Source organism: Rhinoderma darwinii, chromosome 1 (assembly GCF_050947455.1).
Source record: "Rhinoderma darwinii isolate aRhiDar2 chromosome 1, aRhiDar2.hap1, whole genome shotgun sequence".
In the NCBI taxonomy this organism is placed as follows: Eukaryota; Metazoa; Chordata; class Amphibia; order Anura; family Rhinodermatidae; genus Rhinoderma; species Rhinoderma darwinii.
In genome coordinates, this window is record NC_134687.1 from 585,811,984 (window position 1) to 585,829,422 (window position 17,439).

General features: G+C 42.8%; 1 protein-coding gene across 1 annotated transcript in view; it reads left to right on the forward strand.

Annotated features, from left to right (window-relative positions):
* Window positions 1-3,741: 3,741 nt before the first annotated feature.
* ITGA2 (integrin subunit alpha 2) overlaps window positions 3,742-17,439 on the forward strand; it is a 111,609-nt gene continuing 97,911 nt past the window's right edge. The window contains exons 1-2 of the mRNA XM_075847559.1: window positions 3,742-3,814; window positions 10,428-10,551. Coding sequence (XP_075703674.1) covers window positions 3,742-3,814; window positions 10,428-10,551 — 197 coding nt within the window. The remainder of the gene's footprint in view (window positions 3,815-10,427; window positions 10,552-17,439) is intronic.

Sequence of the window (17,439 nt, forward strand, 5' to 3'; positions counted from 1 at the left end):
AAAGCAATGATTCAGTGTTTCCTAGAAATAAGAGAAATGAAGGCAATGTTCATCGCACGTGTGTCTTACACCTCTCATTTTTTTTACTGTATAATTTTTTTATGGATTAAAAAAAAAAAAAAAGCGTCCAGTTGGTATCCTTACAGTTGGTATCTGTTTTGCAATACAGATTTTTTTTTTACCTGCAGACGGAAGAAAGCATACACTGTGCAAACTTATGTAAACACATACAAGTATACTTGGATTTGTCTGCCATTGACTTTAACATATAAAAATTTATTTATTCTGTCGTCCGATAATGGAGAAAGTCTGATAATCCAGAACTTGTTCCCAGCATAGAACTGCAATATAATGTAGAATTTCACAAGACCAGAGGCAGAGAGAAATAATTACAAAATTCTTAGTTTATATACAGTACAAGTAGTAGCAGATTTGGTTCAACATTTAAGTCCCCCTGCACATCACCTTTATGCCCTACGTTTATCATTCACATCGGGAAAGCTCCCAGCGTACATGCTTAATGTGTATATAGGTCTGCATTATCCCAACAGAGGCCAAAAGAGTACTCTTTTGGCTTCCGACAGGCCGGTATACGTCAGTATACTTTTTTTTTTTTTTTGGAAGGATAGAATAGTGTAGCGTAGTCAACTATGCTATTCCATCCTGAGAGATCCAGCAAAAAAAAACATACTTTTCTTTTTTTTTTAACATGGGAGCCTATGGGTGATGGATGCTACTGTATGGAATCCATCACAGGTATATTTTAAATAGTGGGCAGTGACGGCAGGAGTTTTCCCTGGACCGGAGTCCCGGGCAAGAGTGCTTCTGATGCACCAGCTGGGAACCCAAGTATTGTAAGGCCGAGTTCGCACAGAGTATGCTTTAGGCTAAAAGCCGCCCGGGGGAAAAAAAGCCTCCATCTCCCATCTAAATCAATGGGAAGCGGTTTCAGATATTTTTGGGTTTCAACTGTATTTTTATTGAAAGGTTTTTCAAGGATCACACAAAACATAGAATCATACTGGCAGGCCCTACAAACCATACAGAAATGCCTAATAAGGTAGACATGGAAATGAAATCAGATTCGCAATACAAAAATTCACATGTTACCAGTGAGCAAAAATGCATAACAAACTGTATTAGATTATAGCACTTCTGGGAGATCGAACTAGACTACACAAAAAGAAGGAAGGGGGGGGGACACAAAAAGAAGGAAAGGGGGGGGGGAACGATAGACAGAATGTGGACAGAGGCTTCCAAGTGGTCGGTCAAGTGTCTATCCCAAGGATGATGGTAACCAGTACTTGTCCCAAGGGTCCCAAATTAAGTAGGCGGAGGGTAGGGATATTACCGGGGAAAAAAGAGGCAACATCCGCTCCAAGAGATTTGAGTTCTCTAAGGACCAAACAACGTTTCATGTTGGAGTTGAGGACTTTTACATTAAGTGTGACAAATGTAACCATGGTCATATATATAGGGGAGGTAACTAAGTAATGATGAAAGTGCAGGTGTATACAACTCAGGGTTACGTAGAGGTGGACCTCTGTCAGATTTCGTAGTCAGTAGATCTCCATGATACTTGTCCTCTAATGGCGTACCCAGGATAAATAGGGTCATCTCGTCCATTAGTGCGGAAGGCGATGTAAGGAGGGGGGAAAACACAGGGAAAGAGATAAACCGGGGAAGCAAAACATATATCATCAGTAACATGAGTACACAATCCAAGGTTCTAGCAGCACTGGTCACATAATATGGGTGCAGATCCCAGGGATTTGACTATCATCCCCAAACTTGTAAAGAAACACAAAATAGGCAGCACATCCAGTAGTAGGTGTTAAGAAAAGAATGAGCTTTATAAGCCCAAATGCAACGTTTTGGCTCAATATCCTAGAGCCTTTCTCAAGGCTTTCTGCTTGAGAAAGTTTCTAGGATATTGAGCCGAAACGTTGCATTTGGGCTAATAAAGCTCTTTCTTTTCTTAACACCTACTACTGGATGTGCTGCCTATTTTGTGTTTCTTTACAGCAACATGAGAAGAGACATAAAATTAACACACATCAAGTATATAACGTACTACCAGGGAAAACAAGCTACCCTGGGGTGGGTGATAATGAGGCAGATCAGAGAAGCGTGTAATTTAATATTACAATTTGCAACTCTCTCTGGGAGCAGAGGGAGTACTGCAAAAATTATCTATCGTGCCCTGCCACAATTCACTTAAAGAAAACAAAAGAAGAGAAAGCAAAACAGGAAATATAAGCTTAAGTCAGCCTAAACATTTCAATGCTTTGAGAAGATGCCAGTCAGTGGATGTCCGGGACCCCTCATAGAAGTCGTACAGGTGCCAGCGAATGATTCAACGTCCCTCATGGGGGAGCAGATATCGGGGAGCGTCGGTGCGGTGAACATCCAGAAGGAGAGAGTCTCCCTTTGTTGCGGACGGATTGCATGATCGGAGTTGGAGGACAGAGGAATCTCCCAGTTCTGCAGTTTGGGGGCAGGTATACCAAGTGTATCGCAGTAGTGAAGTAGATCCCCGGGTGATTTCAAGATTGCAGAAGCACCATCTCGCCAGGCAGTGAGGGAGAACGGGAATCCCCATCTATAGTTGATGTTGGGGTCACATAGTGTAGCGAGGAGAGGGCGAAGCAGTCTCCTTTTATGCAGGGTAATCCAAGAGTGGTCTGGAAACCGTTGAATCGGGGTACCCCATAGGTCAGATTTTTATGCTGTCTGGCTTTGATCATGATTTCCTCTTTGGTACGAAAGTCCTGTACACAACAAATAACAACTTGTGGTTGGGAAGTAATAGATTTTGGCTTCAGTGCTCGGTGTGCTCTATCAAGCAATATTTTGTGGGTAGAAGGGGTTCCCAGAATGTCGTTAAAGACCTTCATCAGTAAGATGAAGGTCTTCCGGCCCTTAGTGGTCTCAGGGAGACCCCTAATCCTGATATTGTGTCAACGTCCACTATAGTTCAGATCTCCAAATGTAACTGCATGTCTCTAATAGAGGAAACTTAAGTGGACATGGTAGCTTCAAGGGCGGAGACATGGCGTCTGGTGGTGTCGTGGTCGTCCTACAAAGTCTCCACTCACGTGACAATTTGATGCGAGTTCCGAGCGAAAAGTTTCTTTTACCTCTTGAATCATGTTTTTGAAGTCCCCTTTGGTAGGTAGCTGGGAGAAGCATTCCTGCTATATACTCGGCACGTCAGATGGCGGCGTGTCGAAGTCATCATGATAAGAGTCTGATGCTGACACTGGTAGAACCTGTGCATAGGGGGACAAAGATGGAGTATCACCCAAATCATCTTCTGTGGCAGGCTGCCGAGATTGGCTATAGGAGGAACTAGGTATGGTCTCCTTATTTTTCAGCGGAAGCCTTTGGGGTTCAGGAGATGTAGTTAGGCAAGGGGTATCAGAGTCAGTATTCTGCAGTAATGCAGGGTCAAGCTGTGAGCGTGCAGTGTCCTCCCTTGAGCCCGCTCCCATGTGCGTCATGGTGGCCACCGCCTCTTCTAAATGTGGCCGCTCCATCCATGTGCTGAATGGGGTGGATGCCGGCATGGGAGAGCTTAGGGCGTCAGTGGGAGGCAGAAGGCTCTGTGGCTTACCCTTATGTTGGGTAGCTGTGTCGTGCGTCGTCCTTCCCTGAGTAGGTCACACCAATACTAGACTAAAGGAATTTTCCGGTTTCTGTAGCAGCAATAAGGCCACACCATAGGCATACATCTCCACAATGGAAGCCTATGACTACGTTATAGTTCATGTCTGTCTACATTATTGGTTTGCCAATGATATCTCATTTATAGGTAAAAAAACATGGTGTGAGTAGAGCCTAGGATTTCTAGACTAATCTGTTGAAGGGAAACTCTTGCATCACGTTGAGCAACATCCTGTCTCTTGACCTTCCTATCTTGAGGGTTACTATAGACAATCGTTGCATAATCTATTCATTCAAGTGTTACTCTGGAGATGAATGCTGTAAGCACGTCGTTGTAATATAGTGCAGACAAAATTTTTATTGTGAGTCACTTATTGGAGGTGGCCTCAATGTTAATCACTCTCACCATCCAACCCGTCATGAGCCACTGGGAGGAAATACAGTATATTGGTAAGATATCAGCCTGAGACGTCTGATACTGAGAAGATAGAACTCAGTAGATTTGTACACTTCCTATAGATTTGTGTTGTGTCCATGTTTAGTATTAATAGGGTATATGTTATTGTGGGACATCGGGACTGAACACTTTTCTTTAAGGTTATTTTTTATAACCGATACAAAATGGATCTGTTTTACAATCTGTTTTACCTATGATTTACCCAAAAAGACAACCCCTTCTTTCGAGCAAGCTGCCCTGGGCAGGGCACCTCTGGTCTGGCTGCTGAAACCCCTGGCGATAAGTTGCGGACGGTCACACATTTTTTATGTAAAGGAAATGTAGTATTACATAAAGGCTGTTCAAATAAAATAATAAAGATAAATTGTGGTGCTGATCAGAAGCCGCACAATGCAGAAGCTCTCCACTCTGCCTAATACAGGGGTCCTGAGTGAGATGTTTCCCGTTATAATGTCTATGTGCCCTAAGAAGGCATATGTTCATTTTTTGCAGCAATTTCCACAAAATCATAACAAAACTGTATTATTCTGTCACAATTTTGTTAAAATCGCGCCAAAAACTACAATGTGTGAACACACCCTTGAGTTACCTTGCCATAAATGATTGATTGGTTTGGGTCCGACTGCTGGGATCCTAAAAACGTGAGTGCCAAGTCTTGGATTCTCTGCTGAGATGTGGCGATGTCTTGAAGTCTATGGGCGATTAGGACACAGTGATGCCTGTCTATTTCCATATCTTCCATAGACCTCAGTGGAAGATGAAGTAGTGTTTTAAACCACTTTCCTCCCAAATATTAGAACTGGGCACCGCTGCTATTGGGATCATTCAGATATTTATGGCATATAAAAAATCCATATGCTATAAGTGTCTATAGTGGGAAAAATGTACGTCTTGGGCTAAAATAGTGTAGGAAATGTTAACGCTAGTAGTTTGAACGGAGCTCTTTTTGTGTATATGCCTGAGAAAATATAAAATCAAGCGCCTCTGTTTCCATAAATTCTAATGCCAAAGCCAAGTTGTTCTACACTAAGGGTATGTGCACACGAGAAGTGCCTTTTACGTCTGAAAAGACAGACTGTTTTCAGGAGAAAACAGCTGCGTCGTTTCAGACGTAAAAGCTCCTCCTCGCATTTTGCGAGGCGTCTTTGACGCTCGTAAATCTTGAGCTGCTCTTCATTGACTTCAATGAAGAACGGCTCAAATTTCGTTGCATAGAAGTGCCCTGCATATAATGTATATAAGTGTCCTGCACTTCTTTGCCGAGGCAGTCAATTTACGCGTCGTCGTTTGACAGCTGTCAAACAACGATGCGTAAATTACAGGTCGTCTGCACAGTACGTCGGCAAACCCATTCAAATGAATGGGCAGATGTTTGCCGACGTATTGTAGCCCTATTTTCAGACGTAAAACGAGGCATAATACGCCTCGTTTACGTCTGAAAATAGGTTGTGTGAACCCAGTCTTACTGTATATTTAATTTTACATGTGATTATACCCACTAATATATTCTGTTGTGTGGGTTTACATCTGCATGGATTTTCATTCAATGACAGTAAACAGAGATTGTAAAAAATGGAGAATAATTAAAACAAACTAAATTACAACGTTTCTGAACTTTTCATTATATAAATATTAAAATTTATTTGCATAAGGTCACTTAGCACAAAGTCTGTATGGTTGCACTAGGTTTCGTATTAGGCCATGTTCACATGACAGAATTTTTACGGCAGAATCCGCAAAAAAATATTTTAGCTAGCAGGAATAGAAGCATCCGGCTCGATCTCTGGGCATATTCTGCTCGAACCTCCCATTGAAGTCTATGGGAGGAGGAATGTTCCTGCCAATAGCAGGAATAATTCCGCTGCAAAATCTGCCGTGTGAACAGGGCTTTACAGAGCTAACAGCAGGGGGAATCTATAAAACAGATAGCAGTCCCATCTGGCCCCTGCTAACTGAGGGGGCCCAAAGGAAGAAAACATCAGTATTATGAATGGCACATGCTAGTTGGAGGGCCCTGTTACAGATTTTGCAATTGGCCCCAGAAGCTTCAAGTTACACTTCTGGAAATTGGTACTTCTTGTATCGCCATATGGAACCTTTCTATGGCATTGTATACTACTCTAGATTCAATGCCTTTAAGGCGTATACCTTTGAAATATGCCATATGAAAAAATACGCTGTGATTTCATTCGGAGTTATATGGAGGCTTTTTCTCATAGATTTCATGTGGAATGTGTGAAAAAAAAAATACAACTTTGTATGTAACAGGTTTGTCCAGAAGAGATAACATGAATGTTGCAGATAAAGCAACTATTTTGTTTTTATTTCCTATGGAAATGGCACACTCCCACGACAGCGCACATACAACGTGCATGTTTCATATTACATTCGCATAAATAATAGAATAGTCCCGTGCCAGGAGGTGGCACATACACAGTCCTTAGTTCAAGTCCAAAATAGGGGTACCTCCTCTTTAAGAGCCAATCTAGGCCCTATACAGATACTGCAATAGATAGTCTTTCGACTTCATGCACTGAGTTGCAGCAGCTCCCTCTTATGCTATTATAGGAATTACTTCTCAGGATTTCTTAAGGTGGAAGGGTATGAAAACAGTGTTCCAGTAATTCCACACTTCTGCATATCTTGGCCCATGTAACCTCAGAAGATGGGCATGGCATCCAAGGTGCCGCAGTGCTTAATTCTCTGCACACTCACGTGGCACCGCCAAAAACTCGTTCCCAACTCCTTTCCTATATTTCTTCCCGTACGTGCTGCCACTCCAACTGTGCGTTGCGACGCTCTGAAGTGTCGGTCCGCCCAGCTCTCCCTCCACAGTCACGGCGGAGGCTTCCCTTTGTTATCCTGTGCGTCCTTGTCATTACACACGGCGCCATATATATGACTATGGAAACACCTTTCCGGCTTGGAAGAATTTTGCTTCCTCACCACTGCCCGATGCCACCACCACCTCCTGCCACAGCGTTCCCACCGAGAGATCGGACGCACAAGACATCAGAAAAAGCAGAGAGTCATTGACAATACACATAAGGGGAAGGGACAAGACACACAGGGACAGTGTCACCCTTTACATGTATCCTCCATATAAAATAAGAGATAATAGTTTAAGGGTATGTCAAGAAATATAATGTTGACACCCCTGTGTCAGATATTTAGTTAAAAAACTTTTATGGAAAAATATCAATATTGTACTGTAGATTCCTTTTTTTAAAAAAATAAAAAAATAATTGTGTTTCTTTTGTCATCTTTTTGCATGTAAAAAAGAAAATTATTATAAAAAAGAGAGGTAACAGTATGGGGCCATATCATACCATAATAAAAATCTATTGATTTGTTTCAAAAAAGGAAAATGGTTTTGGGTCAAATAAAGGGCTGTCCCTCAAAAAGAGGTATGGACCAAAAATTTTCCAAAAATAGAAATTTATGGCATATCTTTACAAATACGTCATTCATTTATATACTTATCTTAACCTCCTATTATATCCTTTCAATTTCAGTAATTCATTTTGTGTCAAATTCAATAAAAATATTTTTGCAAACCAGAATGTTTTCGGACTGCAGCATTTTAGCTCCCGTCCTTTTTCTTATTTGTACCCATAACTTCCAATGAGTACTGAGAAATTGTCTGTGAACACATGAAAACGCTCCTTTTTGTTTGATGCGTTTCATGTGTCTTTGGCTGCGGGTGATGTTTTAAGGTATTAGTAAATTAAACAAGCTATAAATTGTTAAACAGCAAATAACAAGATGCAGATTCCTCTACAGAACTGTTGCTGCTTTTGAATGTATTATTAGTTTCCGGATGTGGGATTGAACATCAGATCGATAATATGTGGTCTCTTCTTTCAGAGCGTTCACAGGAAGATAATGCTTTTTCTGCTCTTTCCATTTGCTTAAAACTCCATATTTGGTAAAAAAAAAATATGTTAGTTCCTGTTACTTTATTCAAATATGTGCTCCCTATAATAAATTATATGTTTAAGTAAATAAAGTGGGTAACCAGTGCCTATTTTTCCAGACATTTTTTTGCAGGCACTTTTTTTGTTAAATTCTATTTGATGTGCACTTCTGTTGCTCTTTACTTTCTATACTACTGTAGGTACAGTGATTAGCTTCCTACACTTTCTAAATAAAAATTAAATACAATTTCCATCATTTTGTGTCTACATCTTGTCACGATGGGTGTGTGGACCCACTGGGCTGCACCTCCATAGCGGGATAGCAGCTGGCCAACAGGATACTGTCACGGAGCGGGTTAGTGGACCCACTAGGCCGTACCGCCGCAGCGGGGAGGCAGCTGGGAAAACAACAGGACACCCCAGAAATACAATGTCCCGCACAAGGGTACCTGAATAGTCCAGATGGTGGCCGCAGCTCTGGCACAGATGAGATGGGTGCAGCAGATGGCGCCAAACGTGGCGGATTCCTCCGGACGTGGCAGATAACACACGACGTGGCGGATTCCTCTGGACGTGGCAGATTCCTCTGGACGTGGCAGATGACACAGGACGTGGCAGATTCCTCTGGACGTGGCAGATGACACAGGATGTGGCAGATTCCTCTGGACGTGGTAGATGACACAGGACGTGGCACGACTTGATACTAGGGCAAAGCACGGGAAACAGGAACGGGGAACAAGGTACGGGTAACAACAGGAACGGGAAACACTAAGGGACCATTTGCAAGACAGACTGGGAAAACTAACAACGCTCAGGCATCGAACTAGGTGGTTGGACCCCTCTTATAGCCCAGGGTACTCACGGGTCAAAGGTCGTTCAAGATGTCCGGTGCGCGCGCTGCCCCTTTAAGAGCGGGCTCCGGAGGAGGTGAGTGGATGAAAGTGCTGGCGTCTCCTGAGGAGGAGGCTGGGGCCAGCGCTTGCCGACTCGTGGCTGCGGCTATCAGCTGGAGACTGGAGCTGACAGCCCGCAGCCACGGACATTACAGATACCAAGTAAATGTCTATAGTTCGAATAAGGGTACCTGTGGTCATTCAGACAGTAGCGATGGTTAGGCTCGGATGGGACCTTGGCAGCAGGCAGACACTAGGCGCGGTGTAACACAGCAGGCGTAGTGTACGGCACAACACGACTCCAACTCTCTATGGCACAGGAACAAGGTAGGAAGGGATACAGGATACAGGTAGCAGGTACAGGAACACTGGGAACTGGAAAATACTAAGGGACCATTTGCAAAGACTAACACAGGTAAACACAACAATGCTCAGGCAATGCAGGAAGGGGCAGGGCCCTTCTTATGGTCCAGTGTGATCATGGGCTAATTCGACATACTATTCAGCTGCTGGCCCTTTAAGGCCGGGCACGAGCGTGCGGGCGCACCCTACGGGACACAGCAGACTGAAGCGGAAGTGAGCGCTGGCGTGTCCTAAGGAGGAGATGCGGGCCAGCGCTCACTGATCCATGGCTGCGGCCGTCGGGGGGTGGGTAATCCTGACAGTCCGTGGCCGTGGGTGTCACACATCTCCTATGCAGACCTATATGTTTCCATGGTAACAGACAACAAACAAACAAACGCTGCGTAGTTTGATCTTGCAGTTATATTATCATCCATCTGTCCACTACTTCTTTCTTACCTACAACATGTATATTAGTAAAAAAAAATTACAGAAATGCATTGGAACAAGTTAAAAATATTATTTATGAATATGGGCATAGCCTCTACGTTTATGAATCATCTGGCACTTTTTGTCCCATAGGCCTCAGCAAAAAGTAACTTCATATGCATTATAAATCTATTGTGGAGCCTCCAGCTATATTGCTAATAATTTGTTATCTTTTAGTCCTTAAAGGCTATGAACCTATGAACGCTTTTTTCTTTTTTTTAATAAAACAATGTATCATATTATTTTAAACAACTTTGTAATTGTTTTTTTTTATTAAAGAAATGGTTTTACTTTTTGAGATACAGCTTCTATGCATCCTGGTTACATAGAAGCTGTATCTTGCGCTCAAACCCAAATCCGTCAGGTCTGCAGGACTAACGGCTCATAGACACGTCCGACCAGTGTTCACCGAAGCCGTCAGTCCTGCAAACACAGGCGCAAGATACAGCTTCTTTGTATCCAGGATACATAGAAGCTGTATCTCAAAAAATAAAAAATAATTTTTAATAAACACCAATTACAAAGTTTTAAATGATATGATACATGGTTTTATTTTATTATTTTTTTAAAAAAAAGCGTTTAAAGGTTTACATAGCCTTTAATTTCATCTTTTCATCTTTTGCCTCCCTTTTAAACATTCCTCCGTATTTGTCTTTTTTTCAGGTGTCTTTTTTAAATTCTGCATTTCTTACAACGTTGGACTTTCGGGGAATAAAATATTTTCTGGACCACAAGGTGTACAATTCGGTTATGCAGTCCAACAGTTTATCAATCAAGATGGAAACTGGTAAGCATCAATCCATACTAAGGCTGGGTTCACACAACCTATTTTCAGGCGTATTATGCCTCGTTTTACGTCTGAAAATAGGGCTACAATATGTCGGCAAACATCTGCCCATTCATTTGAATGGGTTTGCCGACGTACTGTGCAGACGACCTGTCATTTACGCGTCGTCGTTTGACAGCTATCAAACGACGACGCGTAAAAATACAGCCTTGTCAAAAGAAGTACAGGACACTTCTTTCAGACGTAATTTGAGCCGTACTTCATTGAACTCAATGAAGCACAGCTCAAAATTTACGGATGCCAGAGAAGCCTCGCAAAATGCGAGGAGGAGCAATTACGGCTGAAACGAGGCAGCTGTTTTCTCCTGAAAACAGTCTGTCATTTCAGACGTAAAAGCCTGCTACCGTGTGCACATACCCTTATACTCACATGTGCTGTAATGTTGCCCACATTTTTTGAAAGTATGCAGGGTTTTCTGCATGTCCTTGAAACACACAGTTAACGCTAAGACTTAGGGTCCTTTTACACCGGCCAATATTGGCCGTAAAAACCAGCGCCGATCAACGACACAGCTCATCGATTGGCACTCGTTTGCTACTTTCACAAGTAGCTATGTATGGGGACGAGCTATCATTATTACCATCGCTCGTCCCCATGCATTTCCATCATCTCGGCAGCATGTCTCCCTGTTTACACAGGGAGATGTGCCGCCAAAAACGATAATATTTTGTGCTGCATTAACAATACGATCAGCCGATGAACGCTCGTTTGCCCGATCATTGGCCCGTGTAAAAGGGCCATTAGTAAAGGGGGTATAGTTTAATGTTCTGGTCTCCTACTGCAGTTGCCTTACAGTCAGGGAAAGAAGTTTAAGAAAAAGGTTGGAGGAGTAGGTTGATCTCCTAAAGCAGATATAGTTTATTTATTTCTCACAGTTTTAATTGTAATATGAGTCAAAATGGGATCAAAGGATGGAAGATAAAGGGAGGACCTGATATGACTTTTTTAAAGATCTCTTTGTATTTTTTACATTACGCGTCTCTTTAAAGGTCCTCTTACATGGCCCGTTCTGGGCAGTGTAAACGAGCGCCGATCAACAAGACAGCTTGTTGATCGGCGCTCGTTTGCTCTTTTCACAAGGAGCTATTGTGGGGACAATTTCTCGTTACTGCGATCGCTCCTCCTCATACACTATTATCATGTCGACAGCGCATCTCCCAGCTTACACAGGGAGAATGTGCTGCCGACAACGATAACATTTTACTTTTTTTTAAATGATATGATCAGCAGACGAACTAGCGTTTTCTCGTTCATCTGCTGATCGTTGCCCTGCTTACACAGGGCAAATATCGGCAATGAGAATTCTATGAGCAATCATTTGCCCGATAATTGGCCCGTGTAAAAGGACCTTAAGACTGAAAAGCACACAGTCATACAGGCAATAAAATAAAAGTTAATCTCAAATCTAGTCTTTTAGTTTTATAGTAGCAGCCCACAAAGACAAACCCTGTCTCTCTCTGGTGGACTGGATGTCCATGAAAGACATGTACGACCATTTATGCGAATGGCCATCATGTAATGGTATATTTCACCTGACGCAGCTTCCCACAGCGAAAAAGAGGTTTTCTTTCTAGCCAACCACTTTGAGTAAAATATTGTGTTCAGTATTTAAGATAGCCAGTCTGCCTAATACAACCTGTAACTATGATTACAACATAAATGATAATTTACAACCTGTATACAGAATAATAAAAAGCGCTGTTACAATTACTCTTATAGAATATAGCACAATTGATGAATACTATGTGTAGTAGTATGTGAAGGCCACTATATAGTCTGTATGTGTGGTGTAAATAGAGAGAGGCACCCACTTCTGGTTCAGGCCATGGCATTTCACATACCAACCACCTAGTAATGGTGGTTTCTTTTAAGTAGTAGTTAACAGGTTTATCCAGGACCTGGAAGGGTTTAAAAGAACCCAAGTACTTCAGGGATATCACGATATTTTCTCATATCCATGTGTAATGGCAGGATAGGGAGACAGACAGGTGAGCCCTAATGACAGGTGAGCCCTAATCTACCCGCAACTCAGTCCCTGCCTACTTGCACAGCCCGTCCTAGGCGACGGCGTACAACTGGGCGACGGTCCCTATGCTCAATAAGTGCACGACAGACAAACAAGACAAGGGAACACAAAAGCAAAGGAAAGTGGGGCAGTTGCCCACGGCAACACCGTGAGCAACAGAGTAGTGGACGAGCCGAGTCAAACCAGGAGAGATTGTGGTAACAAATGCAGAGCAGGAGAATAGTCAGTCAAGCCAGGGTCAATATGAAGCAGAGGTCAATAGTAACAGCAGGAACAGCAGAGCCAGGAAACAGGAGAATCACAGGCAAAGGATAAGCAGCAAATTAAGGTATAAGTGGACCAAGGGCGGGAGCTAGAACCGTCTGGCCAGGCTGCGATAGGCTCTCCCACTCCTCAGCCTACCAGCCTGAGTGGTAGCAGATCGAGTCACTCTAGCAGACCTAGGAACAGATGCAGGCTGATTAACCACGGCGTCGACACAGAAGCTGTGTCAGGCAAATCCTTCACACCATGATAAATCTTCCACTGTCCTATGGCTCTGGTCTCCCTCATCCTGGTGTTATTACTAGGCCACAGTAACGTTTCATTCATGACAATATAATAATAATGTCCCTGATCACGTCACCACATCGTAGATGTAGAACATTTCTATGGGACGCAAGGTAATTGACTCTAAGAGACCTTAAAATGGAGTAAGGCTAAACAAATTAAAGATGGTGTGTCTAAACAGTTAGTCCTGCATGCACTACATACCATATGTCCTAAAGTATATGGTACTATATGACACTCTATACAGATGCACAAACTACACCACTAAAGTTCTGTGTGGTCTTATTTATTCCGTATTGTGTTGGGTACTGTATTTGTACTGCTTTGTTTTGTATGAGCTCAGTATCGGCACCGTATAAAAACAGACAGTGAATATTTTCAAGATACTTTTCACATTCATGCACCTGTATTTAGGGACAAAATTTTCTCATGGAATGACTTTCATGGGCGCATTTTAGCATCTGTATTATGGGTGCAATGATGCTTCTATTGAATAGCAGGAGGTCTGTTATACGAATGCTTAAACGCGCCTACATTACAGCAATCTAAAAGCGACCAGGGGGGGGCGTAGCCGGATGTAGACTAGCAGTGAGCTCCGTGTACTAGCGGAACAAAAGCGGATCAAAGCGGACACATACGTCCTTCTCCGGACACCAAAAATCCCTCTAGGGACAGCTGAAGAGATCAGGCATTGGCCATGCCGAGATCGACCCGAAGAAACCCGGGGGGACCGACGAAACTAACCTCCTTATTCACTGGTGCTGCAGTTTCCCAAGATGGCGCCGGTCAGGGAGGAACTTCCACAGCCACGCTGCAAACAACAACTAAGCAGCCATTTGTCACTTCCTGCGCTGACCACGCTTTTTAAAGGGATAATGGCCTTTAGAACAAGCAAGGTGAGATCTGTAAACGCTCTTCCTCCTTCACTACAACTGATCTTCCTAAGCATGTAAAGGATTTCACTTATTCCCACTCTCCTGGGAGCGATGCATCTGACATGAGATCTTTGCTGACTGACCTCAGAGAATCTATACATAGCGAAATACGCATAGCAATATCTGCACTTAGCTCTGACATTATATCTATAAGTGAACGCATAGCGCACCTTGAAAATAAAATGGAGGATTTCACCACAGCACATAACAGTTTGGTAGATGCACACGATGCAGCTGAAGATGATTTATCACTCATCCAACTGAAACTGGCAGATTTAGAAGACCAGTCAAGGAGGAATAATGTCCAATTCAGGAATATTCCTGAATCAATTTCAGATACCGAATTGAAAGAATTCCTGTCAGATTTATTTGCTGCCATTTTACCCAATGCTCCTGAAAGGGACTTCCTAATTGATAGGGCCCACAGGGTCCCCAAACACCTATCTGCTTCAGTTCCAAGGGATGTCTTGTCTCGCCTGCACTTCTTAAATTTTAAAGATGCCCTCCTAAAGGCTGCCACTTTCAATAAAGACCTACCGGAGCAATTTAAAAAAATTGCTCTATATGCCGATCTAGCAATAGCTACATTGGCGAGACAAAGGGAATTTGCCAAATCCACTCAAATATTACGTGATCATAACATCCCTTACGAGTGGGGATTTCCTGTCAAGCTTATAATCAGGAGAGATGGTATAACCCATGTAATTTCCTTCCCCAAAGAAGCAGAATCTCTTTTATGATCGTGGAATCTCACCTTCTCTCGGGATAACGCAGCTTCATCACCTCCTAAGGAAAGAGGGACCATACCACCTGAATGGATAAAAGTGGATGAAGCCAAAGCTCTGTCATCTCCTACAACTTGATCATTATTCCGGGACTCTCACCCACCACATTCTCTATGTTGAGATTGGATATGTATCCTACTAACTCTAACGTTTTCAACGACCCGCTGAATCACCTTCCACCACAAATTTTTTAGTACTCCTCGACCCTCAAAGTCACTAGGTCATATTAAATGACCAGACAGGTTCACTTAGAACCAGAACTGTTCTATTGTAAAGTTTTACTATTTTGTTTTTGATCTATTTTTTTTATTATTTTGCAGCTTACTTACTCGTGACTCACTTATATGCCTCACTATGTCCCATATACGGTCATTACTACTTTATGTGACAATTTATTTACATCCGTTATTGCCTCTATCGCACTGCTATCTGCTGATGTTATCTCTAGTCCTAAACATCTCATGTCATTTTATTCTAAGCATTGATATTTACGCAAGATGGTTTTTAAAATGTGCACTTTAAATGTCAAGGGCCTCAACAGCCCTTTCAAGAGATCTCTGTTTTGGAAGGAATGTCAGAAGCAGCAATGCGACATTATATTTGCGCAGGAAACTCGTATAAACGATAATAATTCCTTCCGAATTCAGAATAAGAATTTTCCGAACATTCTCTTTTCCTTCACACTAAAAAAAGGGGTGTTTTGATAGCATTCAAAAATTCCATCGCTTTCCAACATATATCCACTGTTCAGGATCCAGATGGTAGATACTTAATAGTCAAATGCCTCCTAAATAATGCACCCTTCACCATAGTAACATTATATGCACCCAATACCCATCAACGTAAATTTAAAAAAAAAATTGTTTCCTTAGTTCAAACAGTCAAACAAGGATCTCTACTCATTTGCCAAGACTTCAATAAAATAATAGACCCTACATTAGATAGATATCCCTTTAACTCTAAAGATAAAAACTACAATTTAAGAAACTTACTACATAAAGAGTAGCTATATGATGTATGGAGAGTCACCCATGCCTCAGAGAAAGATTCTAGAATTTATCTAATTTTAGTAGATAAATGGCTGCTCCAAAAAATTACCAATACTAATATTGACATAATCACATGGTCAGACCATGCTCCAGTATCTGCATTTATTAAAGAAGCTTATAACTCACACCCATCCTCACCTTGAAAACTCAATATCTCTTTGCTTAATAACTCTTCTCACACCGCCAAAATAGAATCCCTTATGTTAGACTACTTCTCCATTAACAATACTGAAGATGTCACCAAAACAACATTGTGGTGCGCTCACAAGGTGGATTAGGGGTTATTTTATTAAAATGGCTTCTTTAGAAAAAATAAATAGAATCTTCCAAATAAAAGATCTTACAGATAAAAATAAAATTTTTAGAGGATAAAAACAAAAATAACATATCGAGCCAAATATCTAAAACTATAAAATCTCTCAGACACCAGCTGTATTTAATTATGCAAAATAACTACGAACTTTACCTTCGCAGAACGAAAGTCACTCATTATGTAATGACAGGGGGGTAGGGAAACAGACAGTGAGCCCTAATCTACCCACCACTCAGTCCCTGCCTACTTGCAACGACCCGCCCTAGGCGACGGGGTACAACTGGGCGACGGTCCCTACGCTCAGTAGGTGCATGACTGACAAACAGACAAGGGGACACAAGTAAAGGGAAATGGGGCAGTTCCCACGGCAACACCGTGAGCAACAAGAGAGGTGAACGAGCCGAGTCAAACCAGGAGTGTACGAGGTACCAAACGCAGAGCAGGAGAGTAGTCAGTAAGCCAGGGTCAGTATGAAGCAAGGTCAAATAGCTAGAAGCTGCAGCAAGGCCAGGAAACCACATGAGAAGAATCACAAGCAAAGGAGGAACAGGAAAGGCAGGTATAAATAGACAGAGGGCGGGAGCTAGTTCCGTCTGGCCAGGCTGCGATAGGCTCTCCCACTCCTAAGCCTGCCATCCTGAGTGGTGGAAGATGGAGTCAGTCTCAGAGACATAGAACCAGGTGCAGACTGATTACCCATGGGCGTATACACAGAAGTTGTGCCTGGCAGATCCTTTACAGTACCCCCCCCCTTTTATGAGGGGCCACCGGACCCTTTCTAAGTGGACCTGGTTTATTGGGGAAATGAAGGTGGAACTTCCTGACCAATACTCCAGCGTGAACATCCCGGGCGGGTACCCAAGTCCTCTCCTCAGGCCCGTATCCTCTCCAATGGACCAGGTACTGGAGGGAGCCTGGGACCATCTTGCTGTCCACAATCTTGGCCACCTCGAATTCCACCCCCTCAGGGGTGAGAACGAGAACAGGAGGTATCCTCGAGGGAGCCAAGGACGGGGAGTAGCGTTTAAGGAGGGAGGCATGAAACACGTCGTGTATACGAAAAGATGGGGGCAACTCCAGTCGGAAGGAGACAGGATTGAGGACTTCAATGACCTTATACGGCCCTATAAACCGGGGAGCAAACTTCTTGGACGGGACCTTAAGGCGCAAG